The sequence below is a fragment of the Orbicella faveolata genome, unplaced genomic scaffold, assembly GCF_042242905.1.
Source record: "Orbicella faveolata isolate gen_17 unplaced genomic scaffold, um_ofav_v1 contig_3, whole genome shotgun sequence".
NCBI lineage: Eukaryota > Metazoa > Cnidaria > Anthozoa > Scleractinia > Merulinidae > Orbicella > Orbicella faveolata.
In genome coordinates, this window is record NW_028301558.1 from 12,152,929 (window position 1) to 12,178,015 (window position 25,087).

General features: G+C 39.8%; 1 protein-coding gene, 1 long non-coding RNA gene and 2 pseudogenes across 4 annotated transcripts; 1 reads left to right on the plus strand and 3 right to left on the minus strand.

Annotated features, from left to right (window-relative positions):
- Window positions 1-724: 724 nt before the first annotated feature.
- On the minus strand, window positions 725-5,068 carry LOC149106396 (uncharacterized). Of its 2 annotated transcripts, none has more exons than XR_016209998.1 (2): window positions 4,347-5,068; window positions 725-975 (listed from the first exon to the last, which is right to left on the minus strand). It is a non-coding gene; the product is annotated as an uncharacterized LOC149106396 (long non-coding RNA). The 2 variants fall into 2 exon arrangements; XR_016209997.1 differs by lacking the exon at window positions 4,347-5,068 and adding an exon at window positions 3,030-4,332.
- A 105-nt stretch (window positions 5,069-5,173) lies between these two features.
- On the plus strand, window positions 5,174-24,735 carry LOC110049659 (uncharacterized). Of its 2 annotated transcripts, none has more exons than XM_089298647.1 (9): window positions 5,174-5,278; window positions 13,476-14,701; window positions 15,069-15,182; window positions 15,795-16,045; window positions 16,481-16,742; window positions 17,694-17,807; window positions 18,590-18,703; window positions 19,558-20,208; window positions 21,399-24,735. In XM_089298647.1, coding segments are annotated over exons 1-9 (5,784 nt in total). In that variant the 5' UTR covers window positions 5,174-5,276; the 3' UTR covers window positions 24,449-24,735. The 2 variants fall into 2 exon arrangements, with proteins under 2 accessions (XP_089154773.1, XP_089154774.1); XM_089298648.1 differs by having other exon boundaries at window positions 5,175-5,265.
- LOC149106397 (uncharacterized) lies at window positions 9,690-10,541 on the minus strand (annotated as a pseudogene).
- LOC149106398 (uncharacterized) lies at window positions 12,161-12,733 on the minus strand (annotated as a pseudogene).
- Window positions 24,736-25,087: the final 352 nt, after the last annotated feature.

The window sequence follows — 25,087 nt, forward strand, 5'->3', positions numbered from 1 at the left end:
GAGGAAAAAAAGACTGACATTCCTTTGAATTTTTATATCGTCTCCTTTAGAAAACAATAAACACTTATTGTAACGGCACCCGCGTGCCTCGTTTTCATTTCGTAGAATTTTATGTATTTCCCTTTTTTACCGCATTTACGTCATAATGATTTTCCGCTAGCTACCACATGACTTTAGCTTAATATCGCGAGCACATGTAAAAAAACGATAAGGCTCACAGAAATTTGACGGGAACCACCAGTTATTGCTGTACAACTCAGAACCTACAAGAGCGTTCGCCCCAACACATCCTACCATACAGGATCACTGTAACAGTTGGCACAATAAACCTGAGCCTTGTGGAACCTGTGAGTCTTTAGTCTTTTGGTTTCACGGATCTCCGCTATCGGAGCTGACGCGGCTACACTTATACCAGGGTGAACTTTCAATAAATCCAGACATGTATACATGATATATTATACAACAAAACATACGCAAAGTCTTACGTTTATTGTTAAGATTATCCTTTTAAAGAGCATGCATGAAAATAGGGGCCTGAAAGTTATCAGTTAACAGCATATGTCAGCATTTTTCAGAAGAACGGAGTAACTTCAAAAGATAACTCAGTTTTTCTTTCGAGGGCAGGCCAGACGGGAACATTGCTTCAAGCATAAGTTTCTCTGGTGTGTAGATTTGATGAAATGATGAGTTCTCCGAGCTTTAAGAAGTTCAACTCATGAATGAATTATATTATATATATTTTTAATTCCTTTTACTTGTAACAAGAAAAGTTATAATATTGATTAAATATATGCATTGCAAGGAGATGATTCCTTGTATTTTTCCTTCACCACACAACACAATCAAAGGTCCTGAAGATTGGGTATGTTGGTCAGCCAGGTCCAAGATATGTTGTAATATTGTCAACACATCAATAGGGTCTCAGCAAAATGGATGAAAATAAATACATCGTTGTCCCACATGTATCCCAGCCATCTACCAAAAGGAAAAATGAACAGGTTTATCACAAATTCAAAATAACCTTGGAGTGTCACAAGTGGCCTTTGTACAGCTGAAGCTCCTCTCCAATTTTTCAGATTTGTAATGTCACAGTAGACACATGTACGCATTGCTTACTTATTTTTTCCTCATGAGAGCGGGCAGCTGTACACAAGCTATGTCTCCTATTACAATTGTGCTAACCATGATCCGTTAATCGCTACACTAATGCCCCATTGTTCAAAGGGTGGAAAACGTTACCAAGTGGATAAATGTGGACAAGGCAAGATAAGCTGTTTTATCTGCATGGTGGAGAGCCATATTCAGCCTTTGAACAACCAGAGTGAGGTTTCTTTTTCGTATCGGCAAAATGCCAAGTTATTATAATTTTGATTATGACAGATATACCTATTTTGCCACGTCTTGTTCAAAACTTGTAAATAAATTAGAACCTTTTTTTTTGTTAGATCAAAGAAGGATGCCAGTGAAATGGAGGAAAGGGGCCAGAAGTAAAAGCTATACCCCTCCCCCCCCCCCCCCCCCCTTCAGTCGCACATGTATTGTTTGGCTCTGTCACCTCACTGTTCCTTTTTACGTTTTTCTCGAAGAGATTTGTTATTCTTCAATCCCTACACTGAGTTCATTTTCTTTATAAATGTACCCTCAGTAACTTGAACCTCATTTGTCAAAGTGTACTGCGTCAAAGCTCTCAGTCCAGAATCATGGGGACAGGAATAGATTGGCTGCAAAGCATCAGAAACTGTTTAACAAACTATTTCTGGCAAAAAGTGTATGAATAGAGTCTCGTCAAAACTATGCACTGGCTTCTTCTGCTGTTTGCTTTGTGTTGTATTTCATCAGAAGACCTATTGAATTTAAACAGTTCTCAATTGTTATGATGGGTCCTTTACAAGAGAAGCAACATTTTATAAACTAATTCACCTGACTGAATTTTTTTGTTTAAGTTATGTTAGGCTGTGAGCATTCCGTCAAAAGATGAAAGGCTGAACAAAATGCGGCAAATTTTTCTTTGATTTGGTTTAAAGAGAGTATGATAAAATGATAATACATGGTCAGTGTAGAATAAGGAAGACAAGGAAAGGCAAAAAAAAAAATACATTGAATAACCGACACATTTAATTTATAAGTATAAGCTAAGATTTAATATGCGAAAGATTCAATTTCATCACGTTCAACTGTACATTAAGAAACCAAAGGTGCAGAACTGAGTGTCTTTATTAGACAGGTGCCTGCAGTATAGAGTAGCAATTATCAATATGTAAATGGCCAATTTCGATATATTAACATTCAGCTTAAAACAATAGATGTCAGCACAAGGCTCCAGGGAATAAACCCCACATACTGTGCAGTTATTACCCAGAGCCTCATGCTGAGGTCTATTGTTTTGGGCTGAATTTTAATTTATTATATTGCTAGCTCCCTGAGCAGGCTGCTTTTAATCCTGGGTTAGTGTTAACCGGCTTCCGAACAACCCGGCCCCGTTTATAACCAGTTAACCTAACATGAGCCCACTATCCAATAGAAACCCAGCTCTTGGTCAGCGGTCAACTTAAAAACCTCGTTACTTCGATGGGCTCAAAACTTGAGCCTGGGATATGGTCATGTGATACTGGTCAGCGGATACCTTGTTTTGACAGGTATCAATTGTCCATAACATAGATGTGCAATATCAAAGAAGGCTATAAATCAAGGCTGCATGTAGCCTGCAAACGCAGACGTATTTCCAGCTGTCACTTGTCTCTGCCAAAAATAACGTCTGCAAACTCGAGCTAGGAAACGATTTCTGTGACGTAGGAAATTTAAGCCAAGCACAGTTTATCTCAAGTAGCCCCAGAACTACTGCATGAGGTATTCGCTGGAAGGAGCATTTGAGTTTCACTGTATCATGGAATCTGAATGGCCAAGGAGAAACAAAAGTCATTACGTCACAGAAATTGTTTCCTGGCTCGGGCTCGCAGACATTTTCGGCGGAGACAAGCGAGTCGGAAATACGTCTGCATTCGCAGGCTAGGCTGTATGTCCCCGTTAACCTTTTAGCTGGACTATGGCCACCTTATTGCATGACTCCGTGGCCATCGTGTGTTATGCGCCCGCGAGCAGTACTGCTAGCCATGATAGCCATGAGAAAATCCATTCATGGGTTTCCTTTTCTTTCCAATATGAGTATGGGGCTCTGCTTTTAACTACAGCAGTTGGATAAGAAATCTCTTATTAGATGTTTTGGTGTGTAGTATCGCTTTATATTTTTACTCGTTTGAATTTTGACTCGTTCTACGGGCTCGTCAAAATACAGCACAACTGGTAAAAATATACAGGGATACTACACACCAAAACATCTAATAAGATATATATCTTGACCTCACACTTGGTCAATAACCCATATATATTGAAACTGGTCTATTCTAGTTTATTGAACCTCTCATTACAGGTACATAATATGGACTCTCAGCACCTGTATCTGGTATCCATATTAAAGGCTTTTGTCTCTCCCTGCTTCTGGTTTTGCAGATTGAGTTGATGTGTCGTTAATGGTCTTTGTTAGCATGTCCAATTTTATAACCCTTTGCATGAGTGAGCCGGCATTGTACTTGAAGCAAACATCACACCTAATCAGAGTCACACCCATTCCTGTTATTAGATTTAACTTTCTTCAAGCATTGCCAGTTGTATTTTGGTGAGGAAACTGTTTTATGATAAAGCAAATGTATGCTTCTGGACAGCCATCCTCAAAACCACACGTCGCTAATTTATTACATTAAGGCAGGGAATAAAGAAAGTGCAAAATAGTTGTAAGGAATTATTGGTTTCACAGTTGTTCATTTGTTAGATCCAATGAAGTGCTGCATGGACATAAAGCAATTAATGGGATCAAATTCCCCTCTCCAGTCAACAAATTATTGGACACATGATTAACTGTTACAAAGGACTATTCTATTCTGTCTCCTTGGTTACTTTCGGATTACACCCTCTTTGAGTGTTACATACATAGGCGACATCTTTCAACCATCTTTCAACATGCCATCCTTTCGACATGCTATGCAAGCGGCTGAAAGACCCTTTAACTGTGAAACTGGCAATTTTCTGGTTATTAGTGGAACAAATGATAAATACATTTATTTATTTCATTTATTACAATTTATGGCATACAAAAACATAAGGCAAACGATGAAATGCAAAAGAGTCAAAGACCCAATATTAAAGCAGATCACCAGTGGTACTAAAATGAAAATAATGATACAAATAAAATTACGGTAGTAATAAATATTGAATATAACAAGAGAAATATTAAAAAATAAATAAATAAATAAAAATTTACTACATAAAAATCCGTAATGATAATTGCTGACCTCATATGAATGAAGAAGACTGTGGACTTGGCATGTTTCCCGATTTACGGGATAATTCAAACAATTTTAGTGTAGTCGGTCCGCTCTCAATAGTGACTTTCGGTTGAACTGGGCTGCTACTGCCCAGTTCTACAGTCAAACCAAGTGAAGCGTACCCCTCAAGATTACATCAATGAATTGATTATTTGAATATTGAACCCGCTAATCGTTTCAAGAATGCAATAATGAATTGATTATTGGAAAATTGGACCCACTACTCGTTCCAAGAATACGGTTAGGTTCAATATTCAAATAATCAATTCATTAAATGTAATCTTGAGGGTAGGTGTCACTTGGTTTGACTGTAAGTATTTGAAAGATGTCAACATTCACTTGCACAACAGTAAACTTATCTCTCAGGTAATGACTTCTTGATACTCCTAGCCTTGGTTTGATGTCGAATAAGTCCATTTTTCAAGACTAAAAGTCGAGTTCGACCGTGAAGAAGTCAGTTTTGCTTACATTTCTGACGCAGGCCAGGTTACATAGCAATATGGCATGTCGGGTGTAAACTACTTTCGGAGGGTAAGAACTTTTGAAGGGTAGGGAGGAGGGCGAGCTACTTTTCGATAGCTAAAACGTGTGGACCAATCCATCTTAATAAAAGAAAAATGTTTATATACATTGAGAGAAGAGAGGATTAAATTTTAGGCTCCTAGCGTTACACAGTGTTTCTAATTTTGTGATGGGACGGCGATGGCCAAATAGCCAGAGAAATGTTGCGTGACAACTCTTGTTGCCAAGAGGACCGAAATCTTGAGATGACGTCATCCGCCCTTCTAACTTCCTCTTTCAGTTTGAAGACTGAACCAACATGACGGTGTGGTGGTTGCAGCTTTCAACTTGCTGTCTTCTCTTCCTTAGTTCTCCGTGAATGCAGGTTTGTTGTAAATGTCAGTATTAAAAGCACTGTAACCTGGATATGTAACATTTACTTATGGCTTTTTGATACATCGGTGACAATACTACACTGTTCGGTTTCCTCGTCCAGCGGATCAGCGACTCTTAACTTGACGTTTCACTGAGAACAGCAAAGCTGTGCTGTACTCGTTTGTCTGATCGAGTCTCCCGCTCAATGCGGAAAGCTTGAGCTCTCCATAGTAGCCAGTATACAGTGTGTATTATAGCGGGTATGTTTGACTGTCGCTGTAAATCAAACTCTTAAGTACAAGTGAAGGAAGCCAGATCGATTGTTTTAGAACCATATAAAGATAGCTGTTGGATGCTGAGTTGAAATACATTCTTTTGAGTGAAGCTCAATTTAAAACAGTCTCTGATAGTTATGGATATTGCATCTAACGTCTTTAATATTCAGTTGTCACGACAAGGTATGGGAAACTCGCTATAGTTTGTTTATAAGTTCTGTTACCCGTTTCAGACTGATCATTGATCATTTATACGTCTGTTACTCATCGAAATCAGCAGAATCTATAATCAGCATGTTTCACCGGAAAAGAAACCTTTTTGGGATTCATTCTTCAGCCGCTGATTTATTTCTTATGTCAGTGACATGAATTCATCGTTGTAAGAACTTTTAATTAGGAGTTGTTTTGAGCGTGGCGGAATGCGTCTGATATTTCAAGCTGCAAGAAGCGCATTGTTCAGGGTGGAAAGTACTACAGTAATTCTGCTACAATAATATTTATTCAAACGTGTGATTATTATGTCCTTTATAGATGAATCACGAGACAAAAAGTGATCTAAGTTTTTCACAAGTTAATTAATCAGTGGTGCAACGCTTAGAGTCGTAAAAATATGATCGCAATGTTATGTAAATGACATTTTGTATAAACCGGACTTTGTTTTGTTTAACACATTCCAAATGAAACAAAATCCATGACATAAACTTGAGAAGACGAAGTTATATCAAAGTTCTTAAAAGTTATTTAAAGTGAAACCTGCTAAACAGATCAATTTCATTCCGCTTAATTGAAAGCCCATGCCAGAGCAAACGATCACGAAGGTGATTTATTCCATAGCCGTTGATAAAGCGTGACTCCTCTAATCTGTCTGCCAGACAGTTAAAAAAGAAAAAAATAATAAAACAAGAGGCCCTTTATTTGGCTGTCTCGTGTGACACTATTGCGCAATTGCACAGCGGAGGCGGAGACTGTGAAAGTGATCAGCTAGAAATCTGATATTTTTTACACTTAATAACCCCAAACAATTTATGTTATGGCCTGCGTAGCTTGGCGGATTTTAAACAATTTTAGCGCGCTAAGAAAGCCGCGATAACGAGCGCCAAAGAGCGGCGAAGCCGCGAGGAGCCTGGGAGAGATACAACTGAGAAACCGCCTGCAGGGATAACCGGCAACTTTTTGTTAGTACGGGCCAAGGCCATTGGATCAGAAGACTAATACATCAATCAAAATTTTCGCTTATCTCCCAAGGGACAGCTCCAAGGAACAACACTGATTACAATGCAGATCTTTGGCGTGTAAACAGAAACTAATTGAGAAAGCGTTGTCGGGAGCGTTTTCGCGCCTGAATATTCTTCGCGACTCTCTCTTGAAATTGTTAACTGTCAAACACGAGCAAGAAACAGCTGAAAACAACTTGCCTCATAGGAGAGATGCGATGGCCGTTTTCCTAACAGGCTTTGGCAAAAGCATGATCTTTACCGTGTTTCACTGTTCTCGCTCGCCAGACAAGAATGTTGTCGTCTACGAGAGCCAGTATCGTTGTTAGGCTTTGCGCTTCGCTGCCATCGAGCAAACACCACATCGGATAGTTTTGCTTTGGTAGACTCTACAGTATCACAGTGACTTTTCCCTGCCAAGTTGGCTGGGAGTTTCTTATTACGCGTCGTTTATCTTTCAAGGTCAACCGATCGATCAATGGGCTTTGTTTGACTTGGTTGCTATGCGCCGGCTGCAACAAGCGGACAATCATCAACTAAGCTTATCAAACATACGTAGACTGAAATGGTTCTTCGAAAACGTTTAATAACTCGGCAACTACGTAAACGTGTAATTAAAAAGTTTTAAACGAAGTCGCACACAAAATTTTTGGGCGAACTCGAAAAGTTGGGTGCGATAGAGGTGGTAGACTCGATTTCCGCCGCTTTCTCGAGTCCGCTCTGCGTTCCTACCCGAGAAGAGACGGGTGGACGCGTGAGCGGGGGCGAACTCGAACTCGAAATTCTATAGTGGGGGCGAACTCGCCATGGGGCGAAACCGGTATCATTCGCTCTGACTAGCTGTGTTAATATAGCCTGTTCGCAGGCTCCCAGCGAGGGCGGAAAAAAATTTGGCAAGCGAAGCGTGAATCTGCGAGCGAAGCGAGTAGGAGTCGGAGCGTGAATCCGCGAGGGAAGCGAGTGGGACCGCTCTCGGGTCGTCCCGCTCGCCCTAGACTACACTCACTTAGCTCGCCCTAAACCCAACCGGAGCCTGTTCGCAGGCTATGTTAATACGATTCACCAAACCTGTCATCGGGTTGTCAAATTATGAAATAGGGGACGGCAATGAAAATGTGGGTAATCCAGGCAATCAGTTCCTCGCGGCTTCGCTGCTTTTTGCGCTCGCGCTCAAATTGCTCGAAAAATTGCTTAAACCGCCAAGCTACGCAGGCTATTTATATTATTTCTCCTTGGACCATCTCTCATCCAATATCAAATTACAAAACCAAGTGTAATGCTACTGTAACGTTACGTTAAATAAATAACGTATTTACATTTGCGGTATTTCACGAATGCAGTACGATTTGGCCTGATGCGACCCCCCTGGGGGGGCGTACTCCCTTATATGGGCTGTATAGGTATGTGCGGCCTCAAAGGGTATGGTTTTTCAGCTGTTTCGGTCTTAAATAGGGTACCGATTTTTGCTGATTTTGGCCATTTTGGTCATAAATAGGGTATGGTTTTTGCACTCTAGCCTTGATATGGGTATGTTTTTAAGAAGAAGCCACTTTTTCATCATTGTCGAAAAGAAAATCAACAAAAGCCCTTCGCAAATTATGTTTACGGTTATTAAACATTGGTCTGAACTAGGGAACTAATTATAAGGCAGATCCGAAGCAGGGTTTTGATTTAAGGGTTGGGTCATAAAGAGGGTTTCGAATTTTTGGTCAGGTCATAAATTGGGTAGGGAATATCGCAGATTTTGGTCATAAATAGGGCAAGAGTTTTGGGAAGCAGGCCGCACACCCCCACCCGATTTTTCTGGGAGTACCCCCCCCCCCCAGGATGCGGCCATTGTTGATAAACGGTAAGATATTTAGCACGCGCCATTACATTTTACAAGTTATTTCTGTGAGTCACAATGGTTCCCCTATTTTCAGAAAATGTGCATTATACATAAGTTTGTAATTGGCTCTTAATTGTGAGAGATAACCTTTAACTTTCAATTTCCAAAACCAGCCGACATTCACAGGGAGAATAAAGGCGCAAAATGAAGAAGGAATGAGTTTAGTCTATGAAACAGATAACCGGAAAGTTGCAAATACTACAGTCGAACCTCGATTATCCGGATTTCTCGATTGTTCGGACATTTTCTCTAGTCCCAATTTTGTCACGAATATTTATCAGTCATGATCAAGATCCGCAGCAAGATTCTTTTTAAAACTATAGCATTGAAAAGTGCAGTCAAAGGCAAGTTTGTTTTGCTTTTAAAGAGCAAAAGCAGCGCTCGCACGCGTCGTAACTAATGAATAACACTCGGATGAGTTCTGATTGGCTCAGAGTTGAGTGGTTCAAGATTACAGTAGACCATATTGTTTTCCAAATAATTTGTAAAAGTGTTGTTTCACGATTAAATGTTGCTTTATTTAAACAGTTTATCCGGACCCTCGATTATCCGGACTATTTCGTCTAGTCCCAACGAGTCCAGATAAGCGAGGTTCGACTGTACCACCTTGGTAACATGTACTTATGGCGGGCTGCGAAAACGTGCGGGCTGGTCCATCTCAATGAAATAAAAATATTCTTGATATATTGAGAAAAGAGAGGTGTAAATCTGCTTTAAAATAACTTATTTCACACGAACTAAAGTGAATTTGTAATTTTACTAGGTCTTTTAAACAGGGCAGTCTTTCGAGTACTAGGCTGGTATGAGCAGGGGCTCTGACTATGATATGTTTTCACAAAACTTATAATAACTGTGCAACTTACGCTTGATTTCATATTGTTCTATGTAAGATTTCAGAGAGTGTCTAATCAGCGCGGGTCGCGGGTAAATTGGTGCGGGTTAACTAAGACAGTGTCTTAGGCAGTAAGATGTCGTGAGTTAAATACACTGTCGTGGTAAAATTCGCTTGGTGTGTTCTAGTCTTTTATGTCCGAGCAAATGGTAGTTAATCTTTATTTTAACACCGCTTTCCGATACTACAGGGGAGGGGGGGGGGTAAATTGGTCTAAGAGGGTATGCTGTTGACACAAGTCACGCTCGGGCAAAAATAAAACTTAATTTCGGTTACAAAGTTTGACCGTACGGGACGTACAACCCTTTAACAGTAACTGTTAACTCTCCCTCATTTTGCAAATTTCTACAGGCTCGACATCTTGGCACAGGTCCTCTTTTCTTTTTCTTTTTTTCCAAAAGTCCAAATCTGTGCATGCTGGTATCGACTGCTGTAGAAGACAACTGTTCTCCGGCACTCTGCAAGTATTTAGCATTGTCCACATGATGTGTTTACAAAGTTCTTTGCCCGAATTTGTTGAAAAATGTTCACATTCGCGCGAGTGATTATTTCCAATTTGAACTTTCACTCCTAGAATTAACTTCAATAAAAGTTCCTTCGAGAGACGACTGCGAAGAACTTGATTTAGTTTTAATTGTCTCGTTCTCTTGCTTTGCCTTTTGAAGCCTCTGTAAAAATAGTCTGCTTCGTATCGGCCTGTGACGACTCGACACTTGCTTTGTGCCGATCGTACAGGTTAGGACTAGCTATCGGGTTGTTTAAGTCACCGGCCCTATGCTCATCCCTCAGATCTTCTATCCGAGACCTTTCGCCCATTTTAGTTGGCTTCTTTTCGCTTCGTCTTGTCTTTGCCAGGGAGGGACCATTGCCTCCCTTGCTGTTGCCATTTTAAAATGCCTTATATTCTACTTCCAGCTGCACGTTGTCTCGGGCATCAGCATGAGCTGGATAGGGAAGGGATATGTTCATACGGTCTCTTTTCACCCAGTTGGCGTGAATGGTTTCCGCTTGATTCATTTTCGGAGTACTTAGTAACGATACGATTGCACAGTTATTTAAGGGCCCATTAACCGATCTCTTCGAGCCGTTGCTAGGGAAAATTTATTCTCATATGACCTCGTCATTATTAGTTACTTCAGAGTTATTTCATGTGTTTTAACTTTTGCATGATCAGCAACACTAGTGATGACGTCATCAGGCCACGCCCATGGTCATGTGACTAATACTGAAAAAACGCAAAGGCTCCCAGGAAAATTACTTTATCGGAATTTTTTTCACTGATTTAATATTTTTATTTAAATCCTCATTACGCTTTACATAGATTTTGTTCCATTTCTAAAAGGTCTGATTTTGAGAGAATTTCAAAATATTAAAAAGTTCGTAATTTTCTGAAAAAAGCATGATTTTGAAAAAGGAATGCATAGCTATGTTTCCAACGTTGGCTTTAATCGAAATCCGTCAAAAAAGGCTGGATTTAATGAAAAACCGGGTTTCCTTTAGCATTTAAAGAAACCGGAAGTGCGCCCGATATATACTGGAAGTTACCCTATCAGCACGTGCGCAATTTACACTACCAGCGCACTTCGGTAAGATTCAACAAAGCCACACGGAGTTAGTTTTTCTCTTTCTATTGCTCTTGTTTTTCTGTTTTTCTCTTATTTTGTCTTTGCTTGTACTTTTTTTACTTTGCATTTTGTGAAACACAAAGAAAACATCTAAAATGTGAGCGAATTTGGAAGTTATTGAGTTATTTTTATTTTCTGCGCTCAGGCTGACGTAAGTAAACGGAAGTGAAATTTCACCTCCTTAGCAACGCGCGGGAGCGCGCGCATGAATCGGTTAATGGGCCCTTAAGGTGGCGGAACACAGCTTTCGCGCGCGCTTGTGCTGATGCAATTCAGCGCGCGCACTAGGATTGCAAAAACCAAACATGCTGTCAGTAGAGCGATCATTTTATTTACTCAACACGCGTACTATCTGTGCTATTTTTCTCTATAATTGAACGCAGTGTATTGATGGCTTTAGTCTTTTATTACAAAGATATGTTAGAAAAGGTAACGATGCAAAGAACCCAGCAATTCTCACCTTTTTCTTTGTTACCGAAAGAACCCAGTTAAATGCAGCGCATGCGTAGTAGGTCAAAAAATTGTGATATAATGAAAAATTGCACTCTCGGAAATACGCCTATTTCTCGAGAACCACCCATTAGAATTTCACGAAATTTGGCACGAAAATACTTCAGGAAATAAGTAACTGGACTATTGAAAATAATTGAACTTTAACAAGGGAAATTCTAGATATTCCAGTGAACCTTCAACAAGGGATAATTAAAGATCTCTCTGTTAAATTATTAGCAAAATGGTGTGAACTTGTGAGAATCGTTACAAGCTTGTTGCATGCAAATTATAAAGAAAATCTAATGACTAGATTTTCTACAAATAAACAAAACCGATTTTAAAAGCCTGTTTACATTTATTCATGTTGCCATGGCAACGGCACATACGTCAGCTTAACGATCAAGAAAAGAAAGTCTGTGTTGTGAACTTGCTTGCTGCCATTTTTGGCGACCCAGAGATCAAGGATTTTAGAGAAAAAGGTGAATGAAACACAGGTATTAAAAACTGTGTTCAGCCACCTTAAAAACGTCTCCTGTCTTCTTTTCTTAACTTTCGAGCCTGCCGGTTGCGGCAATCTTAGAAAATAACATTCGCAAGTCTTGACTCTTTCCAGGGCATAAGGACCAACTGATCGTCGCAAACCCTCCATATTTGACCCTGCCATATCAGAAACCCGGCCACGAAGATTAAAGTTAAGAAATACTTCTTATTTGGACTTCCTTTCCATAGAACTTCGTGAAAGTTGTTCTAAAAAAGCTCGACTGAGCAACAGTCTTCACTTTCACATTCCTTTGTGGCGAAAGGTACAAGTCTTCTGATTAGAGAATGACAGATGCTAGCAGTCAGTGAAACCAAACCTTTGCACCTCTTTACCTTCCCGTCAAAAAAAAACAAACAAAATTCTTGACTCAAGACATGGTCTTCAGTTCTGTCCATGCTAGGTGCGAATTTTGCTTTAAACTTACAGGTCTTAAAAACAAATGACGGCTTATCAGGATTACCACCCCGGTCATTTAATTTATAAACATAATATGGGTCACAAGAGTCGGCCAAAGGAACAGGTGTTTTGAAGATTGGCGTACCAAAGATCATCCTTCATTGGTCTGTCTGATCAAAACGTTTGTTTCAGGTTTTTTGCTTATGATTATTTTTTGCGTGACCAGCGCTGTTTACTCGCGATCTGCACCGCTTACCCGCGACCCGCGCTGTTTACCAGCGACCCGCGACCCGCGACCCGCGTTGATTAGACACTCCCGAGATTTCCTCCCATGCATGCTTGATCCGTCTCATGTCAGAGTTCGTTGTGTTCTCTTTTTTGAAATTGTTTCGCCTGTTTTATGACTTGAAGGCTGCAGCATAATCTGAATAGCTGTCGATCAATTTTCACTGCTCCTTTAACAAACAAATGAATTCAAATACATCGATATAGTTGCGGACGTAATCCCAAAAGTATAAAATATTCCTTACAGTGTCTTCTAACTTATAATATAACGTGTTTTGTAGGAAACCTTTTTACATGGTCTTCCAATCTTAAGTGGACCGCTTAAGAGGTCTGCTTAACACAGGTTTGACTGTAATATTAAGATGTCCAAACGCGAATGAGATGGAAATTATTTCTGCATTACTGTGAGTCTAACAGCAATTGTGGAATTGTTATATCGGTCTCAGTTGAGTCTTGAAAGAGCTTGGCTTACTCCATCTCTCTATTTAGCTCAGTAAGGAAGCTTGAAGCCCTATGGTTGAAGTAATCAGATGCAAAGGCTAAAATGGGCAATGTTTTTAACATGTAGACACTTGTATGGCTTTTACAAGTCTGCTTCTTTTTCCCTCGTAGGAGTCTGATCTCCAGGCACGTGGCAATGATTTCACCTTCACAGAAATCTCGAAAACATGGCGAGCTACATCCATCCCCTGGCAAATTACATGTAACAATACTAGCATCAGAATGGAGATCAACTAAAGGCGGACTCTCCACCATAAACAGAGAATTAGCCATAGAGTTGGCTAAATGTCCTGAGGTGGAAATCTCTTTCTTTGTTCCACAATGCAGCGAAGAAGACAAGAGAACGGCCCTTGGTCACCACATTGAAATTGTCGAAGCAACAAGACTGACTGGGTTTGATGAACTAGAATGGCTTAGCTTTCCGCCAGATCATTTGCAAATTGATGTCATCGTTGGTCATGGGGTGAAGCTTGGTCACCAAGCACAAATAATAAGGGAATCTCACAAATGTAAGTGGATTCAAGTTGTCCACACAGACCCAGAGGAACTAGGAATGTATAAGTCCTACCAAAATCCGATTTCCACGGGCGAGAAGAAGCACAAAGTAGAAGTGGAACTTTGTGAAAAGGCTGACTTCGTTGTAGGAGTTGGGCCGAAGTTGTGCGAGGCTTTTCGCAGATATCTTCGCTGGTGTAAGAAAGATGAAACCATTCTTAACATTACCCCTGGTGTCTTTGATGAATTTGTGAATGTTGAACATGCTGCTGAAGAGAGAGAACGATGTGGCGTTTTAGTGTTTGGCCGCGGAGATGCTGAAGATTTTCAGTTAAAAGGTTTTGATGTTGCTGGCAAAGCCGTCGCTGAGTTGAATGATGCTCATCTTGTTTTCGTTGGTGCACCTGAAGGAAAGCACGAGGACATAGCAAAGCGTCTGCTTGAGTGTGGTCTTCCTGCTCACCGCCTGACAGTGAGAAGCTTCCTGCAAAGCAGAGAGGATTTGAAACGATTGTTCTGCGAAGTAGATCTTGTACTGATGCCTTCCAGAACAGAGGGCTTTGGCTTGACTGGCCTAGAGGCATTATCAGTTGGTCTCCCTGTACTTGTCAGCAAGAACTCAGGATTTGGAGAAGCCCTAGGTAAAGTACCGTTTGGTTCTGCGTGGGTGATTGATTCTGAGGATCCTCTGGTGTGGGCTGAAGCTATCAAGAAAGTCTGGAATAAAGACAGAGAGACAAGACTTCAGGAGGCTGAACTGTTACGTTCTTCCTATAAGAAGAATTACAACTGGGCCAAACAAAGTCAAGGTCTTGTTAACCAAATGTTAACCCTCGTTGATGGTATGTACTTATAGTGCATTTTTGTTGAATATCTACGAATTTATAACAAGTGATAGTGACTGTGACGTGAAAAGCTAGACGTTTTTAAACAAATTTTGTATCACCACACATTAAGAATGATAAACTGGACACTGGACCAGGCTGTCCAAAGTATGACCAAACTAATTCGGTGAAACTGTGATTTTTGATTTCAGGTCTGTAATGTTTCAGTGAAGCCGTTATGTTGATATTTTTCGACTTCACCCAAAAACAGTTCTCAGAGAAACACGTTTAATTGTATTAGTGTTAATCGGTATACCAGGCCAAACTGCTGATTTTCAAAAATGGCTACTCTTTTGTTTAACTTAAAATATCTCTCTGTTTGCAGGTCAAACCAACTTTGTTAAAGATTCAGCTCAAAGCCGAAAACGCAAATTTCCTGCAGTTTCATCGTCTTCTAGTACCCAGGATATCAAGAGGATGCTTGTCGAAGACCATGCAGGTAAATGGCAGCTCCGAACTGTAACAATTTTATAGATAAGTCATGTTATGTCCAGCTTTGCAGGAAGTTGTAAGGTTACGAAAATTTTAATACACTCGAACCTCTTCTTACGGACACCTTTATATTACGGACAGTTAATATTTGATCCCAAAATTCGAGAATTCATACATTCTTAGACAGTTCATTTACCTCTATGATACGGACACTTCCATATTCTTCATTAATACTAATATGGAAAATTGAGGAGACGATGAACTTCACCTAGGTTCTTGGTGCTTAGTGGCACACGAGACCTCAAGAAGAGTAAGGATCAAATAATGAGTCCAATAGGTTAGAGCGGTTTTCAATTGAGAGTCGTAGAACGAAAACACCAAACCAATTACTTACCAATTAGACTACTCAGCGAAGCTGAAAACCTAGGAAACCCAAAACCAAAACCCAAGTCAGTAATTGCGTGATTACTTTCGACAATACAATACAATGTTTTTACAATGTTTCATCGTGACTTGCAGTAATAAATTATGTATAAACCAGACAAACGCGTGATCATTTACTCAGCTAACCAATTAGATAGAAGATTATTATAACGGCAAGAATTTTGACTGCTTCCAGCTATGAAAAGTATTCGTGATCTGCAGCAAATGGAGAGTGATCCAAACGAGTTCAACAAGAAAACTGACGCAACAGGGAATCTGCAAAAGATTGCTTCAGACAAGGGATTCAGCATTTGTGACAACCCAGGATCTGGAAACTGTATGTTCTACGCACTGTCAGAGCAACTGCAAAGCGTGAACGGAATCGAAATTTCGGTGACTGAACTGCGGAAAAAGTTAGTCGGATTCCTCAGGAACTCCCCCAAACTGGTAAGTCAGCGGTCCAGAGGTGTCTTCTGATGTGAATGAAAGTGTGCTTTGTATAATACTAGGAAAACAGGGCTCTGAAATTTCTTCGAGAAACTGATGATGGAATTTGAATATTATAGTCCTTTCTCGAGCACGTAATCATAGTTATTGCCAGGCAAAATAACCAGCAAAAGCTTTGGTATCACCAGGAACTTTGTGTCCCTGGCCCAATCGAGGGATGTTACCTTATTAGATAAACTGTGTCAACATAATTCCATAAATCTAGTAACAACCTGGTTAGGTTTTGAATACCCATTCAGTGTAAAAACGTGAATTATTGTTAAGAATATTGAAAACCAAACGTCGTTTACTTTGGTATAGGTCAGGACGACTGTCATATCTTGTCAGCTACTTTTAGTCCATTCAATTAACTTTAGACTTCTTTCGCTCTCAAAGACCGATGGAACAGATTTGTTCAACTTTGTGCATGGATACCCATCTTGGGCTGATTACTTGAGAAGCATGGAAAAGGATGGCACATGGGGCGATCACTTGGTTCTTCGTGCCGCAGCAAACTGCTACAAAACTCCTATTCGTGTAATCAGCAGTCTTGACTGTGATTTAATCATCAATCCAGATCATCTTGTTGGCAACACCAGCCTGCTTGTTTTGGGACACATTCACGAGAAACACTACGTTAGTCTGCAACCAACACAAGGTAAATTGCAAGGATTTGATAAGCCAGTAAAACCAACATAAAAAATTTGTTCTCTCGATTTTAACGTAATTAACAAGTGGCTCCCAATTAGTTTGCTGTTTTAGCTCTATAGCAGGAATTTTCCCAATTTTGTTGAACCTGAAATTCAGATCTCTCCTGTGGTGCGATGTGATAGTGTAGCTATAAGGAAACATGATTTTAACTTTTCCTTTGACATGGTATTATAACAAGGTTTCAAGAAGATAACTTAAGACGCAGATGATTAAAAAAAAAAAACCTTTTTGAAATAGTCGGTTTAAGCTTTAATTTTAATAAATTTCTTCCAAGTCACCACAAATAAGATATCGTTGATATCAGCAGTATAGGTAGTTTGTCGGGTATGAACTTTGGGTGACTGACCGATGTAAGCGTGAATTTTGATTTCAGTTGTGTAATGTTTCAGTGAAACAGTTATGTTCACATTTTTCGACTTCACCTCTAAAGAAAACAGTAGTGAGAAGAACTTTTGTATGTTCATTTAACTTTTATTATTGTATGGCTAACTCCGTGAGCGGGCAAGATGAATCAAATCCTGCGCTGTGATTGGCTACCCGAGCGGGCAAGATGGAGCCATCTTGCCCGCTCGGGACTACCCAACGTGTCCCGTAAGAAAAATTTCCCCGAAAGCCATATAATAAATCCTTTATTGACCAAGCTTGTTGGGTCAAGATGGCTGGATATTGGCCTTGTTCTTTTTTTGCGAGTTTATGGACCTCGACTCCGTCTAGGTCCATAAACACGCAAAAAAAGAACTTGGCCAATATCCAGCCATCTTGACCGAACACGCTTGGTCGATAACCCATAGATCTTGTATTAGTGTCAATCGCCATACCAGGAAGAACTGATGATTTTCAAAAATGCAAACTTTGTGGCTGATCTTTTGTTTAATTCAAAATACCTTTCTATGTGCAGGTCAAACCAATTTTGACAAAGGTCTAACTCAAAGCCGAAAACACAAATCTCCTACAGTTTCATCTGCTTCTAGTACCCAGGGTACCAAGAGGATGCTTGGCGAGGACCATGCAGGTAAATAGCAGCTCTGAACTGTAACAGATTTATAAATAAATCATGTTATGTAACTTTGCAGAAAGTTGTAAGTATACGAAAATTTTAATACACTGTCTCGAACGTGTTCTTACGGGAACATCTATATCACGGACAGTTTATTTGAACTCAAAAATCCAGAATTCATACATTCTTAGACAGTTCATTTACCTCTATAATACGGACAGTTCCACGCTCTTCATTAATACTAATATGGAAAATTGTGAAGACGATGAACTTCACACAGTTTCCTGGTGCTTAGTGGTACACGAGACCTCCAGAAGAGTTAGGATCAAATAATGAGTCCAATAGGTTTGAGCGGTTTTCAATTGAGAGTCGTAAAACGAAAACAAACCAATGTACTTACCAATTAGACTACTCAGCCGATCTGAAAACCTAGGAAACCCAAAACCAAAACCCAAGTCAGTAATTGCCTGATTAAGGCTGTCGACATTGAAATTCCAAACCCCAATTTGTTGTTATTTCGTACAATTCCTATTCTTTCTTAGTTTTAGTTCAACGTTTAGTCTTGAAAAAGTATTTGTATGTATGTATGGCTTGCAGCAATGAATAATATCATGTATAAACCAGAGGAACGCGTGGTCTGTTACTTAGCTAACCATTTAGATAGAAGATTATTATAACGGCAGTAATTTTGACTGCTTCCAGCTATGACAAGTATTCGTGATCTGCAGCAAATGGAGAGTGAGTGCAAACTTTGTGGCTGATCTTTTGTTTAATTCAAAATACCTTTCTATGTGCAGGTCAAACCAGTTTTGATAAAGTTCCAACTCAAAACCGAAAACACAAATCTCCTACAGTTTCATCTGCTTCTAGTACCCAGGGTACCAAGAGGATGCTTGGCGAGGACCATGCAGGTAAATAATAGCTCTGAACTGTAACAGATTTATAAATAAATCATGTTATGTAACTTTGTAGGAAGTTGTCAGTATACGAAAATTTAATACACTGTCTCGAACGTGTTCTTACGCCGGGGAACATCTATATCACGGACAGTTAATTTGATCTCAAAAATCCAGAATTCATACATTCTTAGACAGTTCATATACATCTATAATACGGACGCATCCATAATACGGAGGCTTACTATCTTTATTAATACCAATAACGAAAACTGTAAAGACGATGAACTTTACCTAGGTTCTTGGTGCTTAGTGGTACACGAGATCGCAAGAAGAGTTAGGATCGAATATTGAGTCCTATAGGTTAGAGCGGTTTTCAATTGAGTGTCGTAAAACGAAAACACCAAACCAATTACTTACCAATTAGACTACTCAGCGAAGCTGAAAACCTAGGAAACCCAAAACCAAAACCCAAGTCAGTAAATTTATGTATTTACCGATTAGACTACTCAGCAAATCTCAAAACAAGTAAAGCAAATGAGCACGTTAAACCAACATATAGAATATAGAGTATAGAATACAGAGAATAATTCGCATAAATTAAATACGCACGTAAAAAGAATGTTCGAAAGAATGCAAAAAGCGATCAAATTAATGTTTGTTTAAAAGAATGTTATATTGTCTCAGGAGTGGGCATGAATTATTGTCAGCCTCAACAGTTTTGGCCGTGTGCCATGATTCCAGTGTCTTTCACCGAAATTCGGAATTGCCTGGCTTTTAGGACCATGATAACAAAGAATTAAATAACATCCTCGGGAGGTAGATTATAAGAGGTGACTCATCGGGTGTTTTTATTTGAACTATTGTAGGCACTACTCCCAAATTAACCTCCACGAAAGAGGAATCCAATTATGCTCAGTTGTGTCAGATTCTGGTCACTGTGGGTTCAGGAGTCCTGAGGGAAACATTTGACAGAATCATTCCACCACAAAATCTTCGGAAACATTTGAAAGACTATCAAAATCATGACACACTGCGGTCACTTCGAAAGCAAAGAATCCTCACTTCAAAGCAATGGGGTCAACTGTATCCTGATCGTGCTTCCTCGGTGGCATCCAAAGACTTTGACCCTACACTTCTTATGGTTCTGTTAAGAACAGTTTGTAAGTTGACTCCACCAACAGCTGGCTGGGACGCACCTCCTCATGCAGCAGACACCAGTCGCGAGGCTGACATAGCCCGCGTGAGGTATTTCATGAATACTGTGCTTGACCATGCAGACAAATCCCGTGTTAGTGATGCAGTATTTGTTAACTACTGCGAGAACATCCGGGAAATGCTGGTGAGATTAGGAGGAGATCGTTATGGTGACGTAATGGACAAAATCATGCATCAGAAAACGGACCCTATAACCGAGAAACATTACAAGGAGCTCCTGATGCAGTGGAAAAAGAACGAGGACTGCATCAAGGACAAAATGAATGAGCTGGATGGTGCGACGGACACTTCTGGAGATGAGGGTGAGTTCTGAGTTGTAACAATAGTTAGACATGGAATAATCATGTCAGAACCGACTCTTGTCAGTATTCGGGTCTGCTGATACAGTGACTTCGTGTTCTTCAATAAATGCCTTTTTATTAAACATTTGAAAATGCAACTAACTTCAAGAAAACAAAGAAATACAGGAATTCAACCTTGGAATTTATCCCCTGAAAATTGGAAAACAACAGGGCCTTTCTATTCATGGACGCCATTCCGTAAAATAATCACTTTCCTAGCTGTGAGGAGGGAAACTTTCCCAACGAGAAGAAAAAAGGTACATGTCAGCAAAACTGCTAAAGAGAGTAAGCCAAAAGGAACATGCAGAACTCAAAGAAAACTTTGACAAATTTCCCTATGTGTGCACGTTCCAACAAAACATTGAAATAATTGCTTCCTTCAAGAGAGATCTTTGCGTGCTCAGCTTTTGCGTGCTCAGCTTCAACTACTCGCGATAACAGCGCCCAACTCCATCCCCCCCCCCCCCCGGGGGGACGGGGACAATTACATATAGCTATGTACAGCGTCCAATTGCTGTTTTGAGGTAAAATAAAACACCGAGGTTAAAGGCTTAAAATGTTTTACTTTAGTTTAACTTGCATTTTCCAAGACTAAACAAAATTTGATGAGTACCAAGTTATTTGCAACTGTTTTGAAAGAGGAGAATAGTGTTTTTGACTTAGTATTACTAACGGCATATTCGTACTTTTTTATTCTGGCTCCCTCTACTTTGAAAATTTTAAATGTATACCTTTTAAATTGTGATTCTGTGATTCTTCCGGAGGAGGACATTTTGCCGGTCAACATTTATTCATAATATTTATTTAGTACATTGCAATAGGAAAGTCAGTTTGTTACGCTTATGTCATACTGTAGCTTTTCAGTGGTGCTGATAGGGAAAGCAGTCTTTGCTGTTAGAACGCAGTGCCTGAAAATTCCGATGAGACAATAGCCCTACAGAATTCAAAAACTTTATTTATCAAGTGCCAAAAGAGAGATCAAGCAAGTCGACAACGTAAACATCCCTGATATCTTATGCATGGTAAACATAATTGCAAAGTATATAATTTTTGCCTGTCAGGTTTAACCGAAGTAATTTATATTTCTTAGCTTAGTTAAAATAAAAAGCATATTTTCTAATCTAATTTATTGTCGTTTTCTCTTTTTCTAGGCATGTCTTATCCAGCGCATGAGATAGAAGGGATCCGCCAGCTCTACAAAACCCGTGAAGGCAGTGTGCTGCCAGTACCATGGTGTGAAGATTTCAGCTTTAATCTGGATGACATTTTCACCAGGCTCAGGTTTTTGAACAAAGAAAAAACAAGAGGAACACTGGCTGAAAAAATCACCAACATGACAGCTATCTTCAAGGCGCATGAAGGAAGTCAGAAGCCACGGACTGTTTTGATTGAAGGAGATCCTGGTATGGGAAAGACAACTTACTGTCAAAAGCTGGCGTATGACTGGGCAAATAGACGGGAAGAATGGGACGCGTCTTTTCCAGAAATCCAATTGCTGCTACTGCTTAGATGCCGTGATATGGAGACTAACATCTGGGAGGCTATCGAAGAACAAATTCTCCCCGAAGATATTAACGAGGAATCCAAAGAAAACTTTTTCAAATTCATCCGTGAAAATCAGTCCAAAGTTTTGTTAGTACTTGATGGTTTAGATGAAGTAGATGATCCTAGTAAACTGGCCATGTACTTAAAAGTTGCTGAAGGTAGAGAATTCTCTAAATGTCGCATCGTTTTCACTTCTAGACATGAAGTTGGAATGAAATTTAGGCGGTTCTGTGATATCCTGTGGGAAATTGTGGGATTCACTACGGAAGATGCAGAAAGCTTCATCTTCAAGTATTTTAAAAACAACAGACCTTTGGCTCACAAACTCCTAAAACAACTTTCACCCTGGTCAGGATCTAGAGATTTACGTGAATTGATGGCAAATCCTTTAAACACCACTTTACTTTGTCTTCTTTGCGAGGATTTCCAGGGTTCTTTTCCGACGAGCAGGACTCAGTTGTACATTGAAATTGTACTCTGTGTTTTGAGAAGATATGAAGAGAAGAACCAATTGGCGAGTACCAACGACGACCTGATTAAAGTTTACGAGAAAGAGCTGATACATCTGGGCCATATGGCGTTCAAATCTCTGTGTGAAGGACAGCTATATATTGAAGAAAGCAGATTTGATTGCAGTTCGACTGTTCGAAGTCTTTTAACTAAGTTTGGATTTTTATCAGTCCAAGTCAGTCTAGGTAGTCGAAGGAGACGTTGTGTGCGTTACGGATTTACGCACAAGAGCTTTCAAGAATTCTTTAGTGGTTTCTATCTCGCTTCGAAGATTCTCAGCGGAGAAGTTGACTGTGGCACAGTAGTGACTGAGGAGAGATATTTACATGGCCTGAAACAAGTGTTTTTGTTCATGAGTGGAATTGTTGTCTCACGATGCGAAGAAACCGCAGTGTGTCTTGTAGAAACTATCGCCGCACACATAAAAAGCAAACGTGAATTAATTAGGAATCTGGAATTCGCGTTTGACTGTGTAGAGGAGTGCGCAACCCATAAGAAAAACCTTCAATCGCAATTGTTGCATACTTTTGGTTCCCACCTCGACATTACGGCCTTAAAGTTAATTCGTGCAAGAGTACGTGATGCACCGTTGTTTTCTGAGTATTTCTTTGAGGCTCTTACTGTAAACACCTCTTTGACTCATTTGGATATGAGTAAATACGATATGGAGGACTCTGATTTTGGTTTCCTTTCTGATGCTATTAAAGTCAATACCGTATTGACTAATTTGTATTTGAGAGGTACCAAGATTGGTGCTTCTGGTGCTGCTTCCCTCTCTGATGCTATTAAAGTCAATACCGCATTGACTAATTTGAATTTGTATGATAACAGTGTTGGTGCTTCTGGTGCTGGTTCCCTCTCTGATGCTATTAAAGTCAATACCGTATTGACTAATTTGGATTTGAGTGGGAACAATATTGGTGATTCTGGTGCTGCTTCCCTCTCTGATGCTATTAAAGTCAATACCGTGTTGACTAATTTGGATTTGAGGTTCAACGATATTGGTGATTCTGGTGCTGCTTCCCTCTCTGATGCTATTAAAGTCAATACCGCATTGACTAATTTGGATTTGAGTGGGAACAATATTGGTGCTTCTGGTGCTGGTTCCCTCTCTGATGCTATTAAAGTCAATACCGCATTGACTAATTTGGATTTGAGTCGGAACAAGATTCGTGCTTCTGGTGCTGCTTCCCTCTCTGATGCTATTAAAGTCAATACCGTATTGACTAATTTGGATTTGAGTCGGAACAAGATTGGTGCTTCTGGTGCTGCTTCCCTCTCTGATGCTATTAAAGTCAATACCGTATTGACTAAGTTGGATTTGAGTTGGAACAAGATTCGTGCTTCTGGTGCTGCTTCCCTCTCTGATGCTATTAAAGTCAATACCGTATTGACTAATTTGGATTTGAGTCGGAACAAGATTGGTGCATCTGGTGCTGCTTCCCTCTCTGATGCTATTAAAGTCAATACCGTATTGACTAAGTTGGATTTGAGTCGGAACAAGATTCGTGCTTCTGGTGCTGCTTCCCTCTCTGATGCTATTAAAGTCAATACCGTATTGACTAAGTTGGATTTGAGTCGGAACAAGATTCGTGCTTCTGGTGCTGCTTCCCTCTCTGATGCTATTAAAGTCAATACCATATTGACTAATATGGATTTGAGTTGGAACAATATTGGTGCTTCTGGTGCTGCTTCCCTCTCTGATGCTATTAAAGTCAATACCGTATTGACTAATTTGGATTTGAGTGGGAACAATATTGGTGCTTCTGGTGCTGCTTCCCTCTCTGATGCTATTAAAGTCAATACCGTATTGACTAAGTTGGATTTGAGTCGGAACAATATTGGTGCTTCTGGTGCTGCTTCCCTCTCTGATGCTATTAAAGTCAATACCGTATTGACTAATTTGGGTTTGAGTTGGAACAATATTGGTGCTTCTGGTGCTGCTTCCCTCTCTGATGCTATTAAAGTCAATACCGTATTGACTAATTTGGGTTTGAGTTGGAGCAATATTGGTGCTTCTGGTGCTGCTTCCCCCTCTGATGTTATTAAAGTCAATGCCGTATTGACTAATTTGGATTTGAGGTTGGACGACATTCGTGCTTCTGGTGCTGATTTCCTCTCTAAAGTCAATACCACTTTTAACTAATTTGAATTTTTAGACGGATCCAACTTAATGATTCTGAACGTGCCTCCCTCTCATACACAAACGGTCGATAATGGGTTCAGTTTAATGGCTTTAGGTTTTAATGTACTGATTAGGCCTTGCAGCTAACCTAACCCAGTATCTTGCTGACTATGTATATCGCCCAAGTGTATAAATGCTTCAGTTTATATTTTACAAAACTGATTTATGTGAAATTGCTGTAAATTGGTGTAAAAGGTTGTTATCGCTTGCAACATGGCAGTTGTAAATATACAGTATGGCTTCCAGAAGATAGTTTGCGTGAGTGTCTTTAAATCTTGATATTGAAAACTATTTAAAGATTTTAACGCAAACGAACAATTTTTTAAGTTTACAAGACATGTTTCCACAGAACTTCTGTCATCTTCAGTTGAATGATTACAAAGCAAGTTGAATAATAAGCAGACAAAAATGCTAATTAAGACAAATAGTAACAAAAGAACGTGAAAAGGTGTCTTGTAAACTTAAAAAATTGGTCGTTTTCCTTAAAATCTTTACGTGTCTGCTGTTATCTAGACCTTTTGAAAACCATTTAAATGATTACGTTCTTTTAAAGATTGTCACCTTTGTCATAATCTGATCAGCGCTAACAAGTCGCCGAAG